Source organism: Silurus aristotelis (assembly GCF_946808225.1).
Source record: "Silurus aristotelis genome assembly, chromosome: 7".
Taxonomy (NCBI): Eukaryota; Metazoa; Chordata; class Actinopteri; order Siluriformes; family Siluridae; genus Silurus; species Silurus aristotelis.
Genome location: NC_139580.1, coordinates 30875219 through 30885277, shown reverse-complemented (window position 1 = coordinate 30885277; position 10059 = coordinate 30875219). Strand labels below are relative to the sequence as shown.

The following is a 10059-nucleotide window of genomic DNA, read 5'->3' as shown; positions in this document are numbered from 1 at the left end:
GAGGAAAAAAAACCTAGAAATAAAAGGGAAATTTTTTAAGGCGTAAAGAAGCGTTAAAGTTACACAATGAGTCTCAAATCAGATTCTGAGCCGAACAACAGTGTATCATTAGAGGAGGAGGTAAGGGAAAACCGCTACTCTCTAAAAGTTTTGTGTTTCTGAGGAACGGCGCTGATTAAAAAGGTGTCCGAACTTTTTTTTTTTTTTTTTTTTTTTTTTTGCACGTAGTTTTTGGTATAATACTTGATTTTATACCATTTATTTATTTCCTGTAATTTTTTGAGTCGGAAACGTTTATTTATTTATTTTTTTTTATTTATTAATTTATTTTATTTTATTTCTTCCTAAATTTTTGTTTAAAAACAATGTCGGTGCTCTTGAATGCAGCACAGGTGTCTGAGCGGATTCCTGGTTTCTGTTTTGTTTATTTGTTTAAATATTTTCGAGTTGAGACTCTTATTGCTCATCGGTGTGTTTGGTGGATGATTAATCTATAGTTTCATGGTGGAAGGAAGACTTTTTTTTTCTCAACTTTTTGCCTCCATCACTTGATTCACTCCACAGAAACTTTATTCTGCTGGATTATTTATAGTGGCTGCTATTGAACGCTGCGTGCGATGACTTAATGCACTGAGACAAGGGGGCAAAAAATTTGGCGCACTCAGGGGAAATTCCTTGGATGTGCCTTTACTGCGCACCTGGAAAGGTGAACACATTAAATACACACGAAAAAAAATTGGTCCATGTAGTAACTTTTAGATCATTTTAAAACATCATCTACATGACCAAGAAGAAAGATCCCAAGATCAGAAAGATCTACCAAACCTTTTTTTTTTATCTCCACTAGTTTGAATTAATGCTATTTTATTATTATTACTATTGGAACGCATCTCCTGATTGTATCTGCCTCCGTAGTTGACCTTTTTTTTCTTTTTGTACTTTGTATTATGTTAAAAATAATAATAATAATAAATCATCTACAGGCACTGGGAGTGTGGAGATCCTGTGGAGATCCTTTGTGAGCTCTGTAAATCTGTACGGTCCACACAGTGAAATGTCTTTGGGGTTTAGTTCAAATGTTTTGGGACTTTACTGAAATCTCTTGTCCATTTTCCCCGTCACCTCTGGCCCTCACACTGGAGGGGTTTCCTGCTGCATGTCTGCTAGGTTTAGTTTTCTCATTATTGTGCATCAGAACAAAAACCTCCGTCTGTCTCCAGCACCATTTATTTTTTTTAATTTTCTTGAATAAACTTTTCGATGAAAGCACAGCCCAGATTCTACAAGATGTTTGTGCTGCATTTTATACTCGTATAAAATCTGATTTCGTGTTGGATTAACAGTCCAGACAGCACTCCTTTTTAGAGTTTCTGTAAAGTCAAGATGTTTGAGAAGGTCAGTCAAGTTATGGTTCTGGGTAAAAACGAACCCTGGTTTGGTGGACTTCTTGTGAGTTCTGCGACTTCGATCAAATAAACGAGACTTGGGATTATGAACATGAGACTCTGCTCCATCAAGGCCTTAGTGACTTCTCATATAGAGGAGATGACGCCTTCTTTCCAGGGGTCTCGTCCATATATGCTGAAATGATAAAATCGGAAGCTCGGGTTGAGGAGGCTCGGCTTTGATATTGTAGATGCGTTGCCAGGTATTCAATGAGTAATCGTATTTACAGGCTGTTGGATGAAAAAAGTAGGAATTTAACACTCTTTGTGAAGATGATAAAGGTGGTATGTGGATGGAAACACACGCATACTCAAGCCTACATCATTCCTGTATTGTTTGCACAAATGGGGATAAATCAACACTTTTTTTTTTTTTTTTGATTCTCAGAAAATTTCCCAGAGCCCCTTTACAGCCTGTCCAATCACTTTTTCTCTGTACACACCAGTATCATTTGCTTCATCTGATTAATTTTGATCGTGAAATGAGTCCCTTTCTGTCTTCCACTGCATTGAATTTGCAGGATTTCTTTTTCATTCCCCCATCGAGAGATTCTTGCATCCACGAAACACCTTCCACGCTCGGTTCTCTCACTCACACCTGGTAGCCACGCACACACACTTAACGTCTTCACTTCAACTAACACGGTTTCTCATGATTTCTGTGAACAGTCGAATCTTAAACACTGAACAAACGCTGCAGGAAATGGAGTTTCTGAGACAATAGAAAAGGGGAAAAGTTGCAAGCGGGCAGGACCAAAGGTAGTTTAAAATTAAATTTCCAGTACACACTCTGATTTTCAGGTATTTGTTTTTCACCGAAACACAGTAAAAGCGCACTTTCGTCATATTCTTAATTGCCAATTGCATTTTTTTGCGCTAGATTGTCCTTATAGACTTTTAAAGGACACTTAGTTTATTTAAATTTTTTTGTTCTGTAGTTACTGAGGCATTTTTATTTTCTAGGTACGAACCCTTTTTGTCAGTGGTCTGCCGGTAGACATAAAGCCGCGGGAGCTGTACCTGCTGTTCAGGCCGTTCAAGGTATTCAAACCAACCGAGTGCTCCAAAGTAAAACACTTTAGGAATTTATTTTGTATGACGTACATTATAATCTTTAAAATATTCTATAGAAATATTATCGTATGCAATTAGGCAATGTTTGGCTTAAATATATTGTTTTAAAGTTACACTGCGTTTATACACATTGAATTATTTCAGGCTATTTATTCATTTATTTTTAACAGGGATATGAAGGATCACTTATAAAACTAACTTCAAAGCAGGTAAGATGAATGAATTGCATGTCTTTTTTTCAGGTCTGTCTTGTGCCTTTTGTAGGAAATCGTATAAATGTTTCCCTAATCAGAAAACAAGGAGGTGACCAGTATGTATAGTAAGCAGAATGGTGCTTAATCCATCAATCCAACACTTCCCCTCTTTCTCTTCCAGCCCGTTGGCTTCGTTACCTTCGACAGCAGGTCCGGGGCCGAAGCAGCCAAAAACGCATTAAATGTAAGTAACCATTCAGTCGCCTGTAAGTAAATACTTGTGGCAGTGAATGAATTATTGATTGGCACGTCTGAAAGACTCTCGTGCCTAAATCTCAAACCTCGTTCTCGGTCCCTAAAAGTGGAAAGTTCCATGACGTCACTGGGGTTGTTGGCTTGGTTTTTAAAAGTCTTTCAGTACTGTCAAAATACCGCGCGTGTCTGTATCGGTTAAGCTGGTCCACTTCAGGGTTAAAAAGGTAAATCGAATCAGAGTCTTTGACGCCTCACGACCTGATTGGTGCAGTGGTGCTAAGCGAATTGATCTGCGTTTTACTTTTGCACGCCAAAATTTTAATATACACTGAGCAGACATAGTGTTATGACCACCTGCCTAATGAACTTCTTCAGCAGTTTAATCTACAGGAGCTCGTCTGTTGGATCGGACCACACGGACCAGCTTTCGCTCCCCACCTGCATCAATGATCCTCGTTTGCACATGATCCTGTTGCAGGTTCATCACTGTTCCTTCCTTTGAGCACTTCTGATAGATACTGACCACAAGAGCTGCAGTTTTGGAGATGCTCTGACCCAGACGTCTAGACGTCACAATTTGTAAATTTCGCTCGCCCAGTTTTCCTGCTTCTAACATCAAGCCTGAGGTGCTATGATGAAGAGATTATCAGTGTTCTTTACCTCTTATGTTATGACTGATCGGTGTATAGCCACTGCTGTTTATATTCTGAACAAAAGATCATACACTGAACCTCATTGCTTTGATGTCTCAGCTTTTCTGTTTACAGTGTACTAATGCAAGATCACTCTTGACTGAGAAATGACACTCAACACCTGTTGGTCTGCAACACTGTCATGTCTTTTTATTTATTTATTTATTTATTTTTTTTACAAGGGGATTCGTTTTGACCCGGAAAACCCCCAGACGCTGCGTCTGGAGTTTGCAAAGGCTAATACCAAGATGGCAAAGAGTAAGCTGATGGGCACGCCGAACCCCTCAAGCCTGCACCCTGCTCTTGGGGCTCACTTTATAGCACGTGATCCATGTAAGTGTTCCTCTGGCTCGTACAGTCACCACCTGAGTGATGATCAGGGTGCAGGTTGGCTACGCTGATTGTGTTATTAACATATGTTTTATCAATACTTTTAAATACATCAAACAAATTGGGTATATATAATTATTTTTCGTACCTATAATGATACTTGAGTTTTATTTATTTATTATTTTGTTAAATGATTTTATATCTGTCCTTTTTATAGTTACACTGCGTTGTTTTGTCACTAGGTGCTAATTATTGTGTGTAAGAATTTGCATCAGGATAATTGTTTTTATTTATTTCTGTTTTAATTACTGCAGGATTTTTGTATTCCATGTTTCAAAAAAGACTAAATTCACAGCATGTATAGAGGAAAATCGAGAGGTGAATTTTCTACCCTCCAGACTGCTAATGTGTTTGATTGCGTCGTTCTAGATGACCTGACCGGTGCAGCACTGATCCCAGCATCCCCAGAGGCATGGACACCGTATCCTCTTTACACCACTGAGCTCACCCCCGGCCTGCCCCACGCAGCCTTTACCTACCCCGCAGCCGCCGCCGCCGCCGCCGCCCTGCACGCCCAGGTGAGGGAGCAACCGGTGTGTTCCTGTTCCTTTTCCTTTCAAACAAACAAACGAGTCGTTACACCTGTTCCTGCTGTTTGTTCAGATTTACAGGAAGTCTTTTTCAATCGTATTTTTTTTTACCAAACATGAGCCTTAGTTGTAGATGTGCACAGACCCGTTGTAGAGAAAGTTAACCTTCATACTGAGGATTTCTTTCTTTACGTCACGTGAGACTGATTGATGTTTTGAAAGCACACACTCAGATGTTTGTCATGTTTTTATTGTCGTCTGTCTGCAGTCCTCAGGAAATGAGAATAAACTTGTTTCCGATTATATCTTTAAAAAAAAAGAGAGATTCCTCCATTTGCTGGTGTTGCAAAGGCATCAAATGGAGAAAATCTGTTTTTAATTGCATTTCAGCTTGGATTATATATTGAGTGTTGAGTGAATCTGTAGCCAGTGGAGGCTGGTTAAACTTTAGCCAAAAAAGGCATGCGCTCGGATTTTTACAAGCTACAAAAATAGAAGCCGTGATTGACTTTTGTTCTACGTAAAATACGTTAATGTTTGACATTCTGGTATGTTCAGGGTCGTGTTCGAAAAGATTAGAATTCTATAACCTATTGAATTAATTTTATCCCACTACATCATGTACTGTATAATTTACTATAGAAGTTTTGAATCTCGCAATTTATTTATTTTTTATATTTGATGCTGTTCACTTCATGACTGAGTCTTGACTGATCAGGTTTATTGATTAAACGGCCATATTTTGCCTTCTGTTGTCATGAGAACAGAGCAACATCAGATGAAAGCGTGGTTTATTAAAGGCCCTTAACCCTGAACTGCTCTACTCTAGATTCTGGAAATGCTTCTTCCACAACTTTTTGTAAATGACACGTGTTACAAATCTCTCTCAGACCTGGCTGCTCAATCATTTTCTTTTTGTTTAATTCCCGTTTTCAATTTTTTTGTCTTTCCACAAAGTACTGAAGCTTTAGTCATTTCTTCAGGGTTTGGACACTGTCTTTGTTTGCTGATGGTCTGGATTTGAGGGTTCAGAGAGATCAACAATATAAAAAAAAGATTGGTCATTTTTAATCTGTAGCCAAAATCACATGCACTTGTGAAAGTGTGTACAGCTGTCCTGATCCAAAGATCAAACCTCGATTGCCAGGGTGAATCATTTTCAGGGTCAAAAGTGTCTTTTGAAGTTCACAAAGAAAAAAACATCTTGTTTTAGAATTAGTAACTGTTTCATTTTTAATTACTCCCTTTTGGTATAAGGACTTGATCTCTGTTAAACTGAGTGTGGGAGCTGATGCTGGTGTCCCAACACTGGCTCTTTTTCTATTTTTTATATATATAAATAAAGTAATAATAAGGACCAGACATTTGGACTCCATGAACTTGGACAAAAGATGCTCCTGAATCTAAAGGATTGTTGCAAATGAACTTGTAGTGATGGTATAGATTTGCAAACCAAACCTTTTTTTTGTTGTTGTTGTTGTTGAATTAATTGAATTGAATTTTTTACAGTTGTTGCTATTAAATCAACTTTAATCAGAAAAGAAACAATAAACTAAAAGATATCACAATAGCCAAATTATATTGTGACATGATTTTAAGATGTCATTCATTCATTTTCTCCCGCTTATCCGTAATTCGGGTCGCAGGGGCAGCAGTCTAAGCAGGCCCCCGCCTTCGACTGCTGCCCAATCCTCACAGCACCGTCCCTTACGGTCCCTCCTGCAGGTGGTGAGCCCACGGGAAGATTTTAAGTTGTTTGTTCTACAAATCACTGTTTGGCATCCATGTAACGTATGAGCATAGCAAATCATAATCCATATTCAGAGCCGACACGCTGCTGGTAAATGAGCAGAAATGGCAGGATGCTGCAGCGAGTGAGAAATTTCAGATCTGTGTAATGCTTTGGAAGTCGGGTAATTTTCAACCCGAGGGGTGACGAGTAAATAATTCAACTTGATTTGATTTAAAAAAAGGCTATTTACTAGTGTTAATATATATACAGGCTTTATATAACTGTGTATCTAAAATAAGTCAATTTAAAGGTAAAAATGTTGCTTGATATCATAAAAAAAAAAAAAAAAGAAAAAATCGCTGCTTCGTTTCCTGTTTCTGATTTGACCTCAAAGTCTAAATTGTGAAGAATATTATTGCACATTTTTAGATTTCTTCCTCAAAGTGGGAGCTCATTGGTTAAGACTCTGGGTTACTGCGTAGAAGGTCGTGGGTTCAAGGTCGCCAAGCTGCCACTCTCAAACCCCAGCTTTCTAAGGTCACTGGGAAATGCAGAGAAAGAATTTCACTTTGCCATATAAATCTTTTTAATGGAATAATGCAGTATATAGATGGTATATATGACCATCCAATTTTACAAAAGTCACCACTGAGGTTTGAGTAGCGAATATTCACTAATATTAAAATGGTTTAAATGGGTTCCCTGGTGGTCTAGTGGTTAGGATGTGAGATCTGCTGAACTCTAAGCTGCTGTTTTGTTTCACAGATGCGCTGGTACCCCTCAACCTCAGACACTTCACAGCCCGGATGGAAATCTCGCCAGTTCTGTTAAATATATAACAGTAAGTGCGATTAAATCTGCTGAGCTTTGGCTTTAATGTGTAACTGTGCAGCCAGGAGGCTTGTTTGCATCCGCGTTAGTTCATTACACTGTTCTCTCTGTACAGGTGCCACTCAGTACACGCAAGTTCAACCCTCCGTCCCTCCGTCTCCTCGACCTTCTCTCTGCCTCTCCTTCTCGGTAAAGGTGTACTGAGATTTGTTCTACATGTATTGAAAGGTGTACTACATTTTCATTCAATCAGGTATATTTAACAACAGAAACAAAAAGGTATATAAATGACTGATTCTGGAGAATTATTTTCTCTTGAAGGACCCTGAGCATTAAAAAAAAAAAAAAGAACAGGAAGTAGTCTCCAGCCTGGTGCTTCATGGGCTAATGGTACAGTCTCTGATTTTTTTCAAAGCCACGCATGTAACGAGCCAATCACGTGCAAGTTGAAATGTTCTTGCTGCTTTCTGTTGGTTGTGTATGTTTGGGGAAGAGGATAATCATTATGCATGTTAAAGTAGAGTACATGGCATGAAATGTAGATTTGTGTTGCCATTTGGTCAAACCCTTCATGCTTTTTTTAAATGTTTTTTTTTTGGAGATCTCAAATGCTATACTCATGGTAGATGTTTCTACATCTTGCTACTATTAAAATGCGAGTCTCCTTTGTTTGTTTTTGTGTGTTCAGAATTGAACTCCACATGCACTGTTTTTTTTTTTTTTATTATTATTTTTTTTTTACTAATTCGTTACGATTGTGAGTTAAATTGTCCATGATGGACGAAACCCTAGATGCTTCTCCTTCCAAACCTCAAATCCATCGCCCCCCTGCTCCGGTGTCTGTGCTTGTTTAGATTATATTTGAACAAAAAAAAAGTACAAGTATTTTTGTACAATTGTGTAGTTATGGATATTTATGCTTTTTGTTTTGTGAAATGACTTATATCTGTACAAGATGTTCAGTCTACCCGTGTTATTTTGATGACATTTTTGTCTCTTGTATCTTGTTTGAAGTAGATAAGTGCAATTTGTGTTTTTGTGTGTGTGTGTGTGTGTGTGTGTCGAATGGCAGGACTATGTTTAATAAATTATATGGTCTACTAATATGATGTTTAAAAAAAAAAAAGAAGTGGAAATATTTTTTTTTTTTTCTTCCAGAATGTGAAACTGGATAATAAAATAAATTGATCTGAGACATCTTTCTGGATTTCTTTAATTTAGAACAAGTCTGTATTCTCCTTAATGTCAAACACTGAACGCTAAGACAGAAAATCTACTCCATGCCAAATATTTTCATGTTCGATCTCCATTTTACGTCGCTCCGTACTCACTTAAAATTCAAGACCTTTTCTAGTGCTTTCCTCAACTTCCTTTTTGCCGGTTATTTTTCACGTTATCACAAAGTTGAAGTAAAACTTGCCATAAACTCAAGCTTACATTTCTGCATACAGATTTCGTAAAGATCTTCATCTTGGGGAAGAAGTCGAAGTCCGCGAGTAGGGTGCGTGCCCTTCGTCGTCTTCCAGTGATGTTCTTCCGCTCTTAAAATCCCTCGAATGTAACGCAGGTGATCAGAATAACACCGGTTTTCGAAACATTTCTCTGTGTGAGCACCATGCACAGTACACGTGCACGCCGGTTGTGAAAGAAAACTTTCATTCTGTTGATGGTGCAGAAACCCAGTCCCTGTTTTTTTGCTTCCTTTCAAGAATTTTGAAGAAAGATCCATGGCTCTAGTGGTATGTCAGTAAAAGTTTAACATCAGTTTATCATTTATTCATGTGTTAATAGATACTGCTGGAGAAAGTATGTGTGTTGTGGTTCATGAATGCTTCAGTTTGTATTAAGATGCTAATTATACACAAGTGTTCACATCGCTTCACTTTTTTCCATATTTTATGTCCCTGTCTTTTCCCAAATGGATTAAATAAATTATTTGCTTAAAAACTTTACAACTATTAACCCATAATCACTAATTCCATAAAACTATGCCACAAGCTTGGCACCTATTTTTGGGCAGTTTCTCCCATTCTTCTTTGCAGAACCTCTTAAGTTCCATCAGGTTGGATGGGAAGTGTGCCACAGCCATTTTCAGATCTTCAGAGATGTTCAATCTGGTTCAGGTCTGGGCTCTGGCTGGGCCACTCCAGGACCTTCACAGAGTCGTCCCGTAGCCACTCCTTTGCTATCTTGATCGTGTGCTTAAAGTCTCTGTTGGAAGATGAATGGTCGCCCCAGTCTGAGGTCCAGAGAGCTCTGGAGCAGGGTTGCATCAAGGACTTGTCTGTACATTGCTGCATTCATCTTTCCCTCAATCCTGACCAGTCTAGCAGGTCCTGCTGCTGAAAAACATCCCCACAGCATGATGCTGCCACCACCACGCTTCACTGTAGGGATGATATTGTTGATGGTTTCCTCCAGACATGATGCTTGGCATTCAGGCCAGAGAGTTCAATCTTTGTTTCTCATGGTCTCAGAGTCCTTCAGGTGCCTTTTACGGAGGCGTAGCTTCTGTCTGGCCACTCTACCATACAGGCCTGATTGGTGAAGTCCTGCAGAGATGGTTGTTGTTCTGGAAGGTTCTCCTCTCTGCAAAGAGAAACACTGGAGCTCTTCAGGTTCCTAGTCACGTCCCTGACTAAGGCCCTTCTCCCCAATCGCTCAGTTTGGCCAGGTGGCTCTGCTCCAGGAAGAGTGCTGGTGGTTCCAAACTTCTTCCATTTATGGATGATTGAGGCCACTATGCTCATTGGGACCTCCAATGCTGCAGGAATTTTTTTTCTGTCCCCTTCCCCATATCTGTCCCTTGATACAATCCTGTCTCAGCAGTCTACAGACAGTTCCTTGGACTTCATGGCTTCTGACAACTGTAGGACCTCAAATAGAGAGGGGTGTGCCTTCAAATCATGTCCAATC

General features: G+C 39.1%; 1 protein-coding gene across 2 annotated transcripts in view; it reads left to right on the top strand.

Moving 5' to 3' along the window:
• The window catches only part of rbpms2a (RNA binding protein, mRNA processing factor 2a), an 8736-nt gene extending 464 nt beyond the window's left edge, over positions 1-8272 (top strand). The window contains exons 1-8 of one of the 2 annotated variants that reach the window (XM_083546530.1): positions 1-120; positions 2409-2486; positions 2690-2728; positions 2895-2957; positions 3843-3993; positions 4420-4583; positions 7078-7153; positions 7259-8272. The exon at positions 1-120 is cut by the window's left edge and continues 464 nt beyond it. In XM_083546530.1, the coding sequence (XP_083402656.1) occupies positions 67-120; positions 2409-2486; positions 2690-2728; positions 2895-2957; positions 3843-3993; positions 4420-4583; positions 7078-7143 (615 nt within the window). In that variant the 5' untranslated portion in view covers positions 1-66 and the 3' untranslated portion in view covers positions 7144-7153; positions 7259-8272. The remainder of the gene's footprint in view (positions 121-2408; positions 2487-2689; positions 2729-2894; positions 2958-3842; positions 3994-4419; positions 4584-7077; positions 7154-7258) is intronic. The other variant, XM_083546531.1, reaches the window with a different exon arrangement.
• Positions 8273-10059: the final 1787 nt, after the last annotated feature.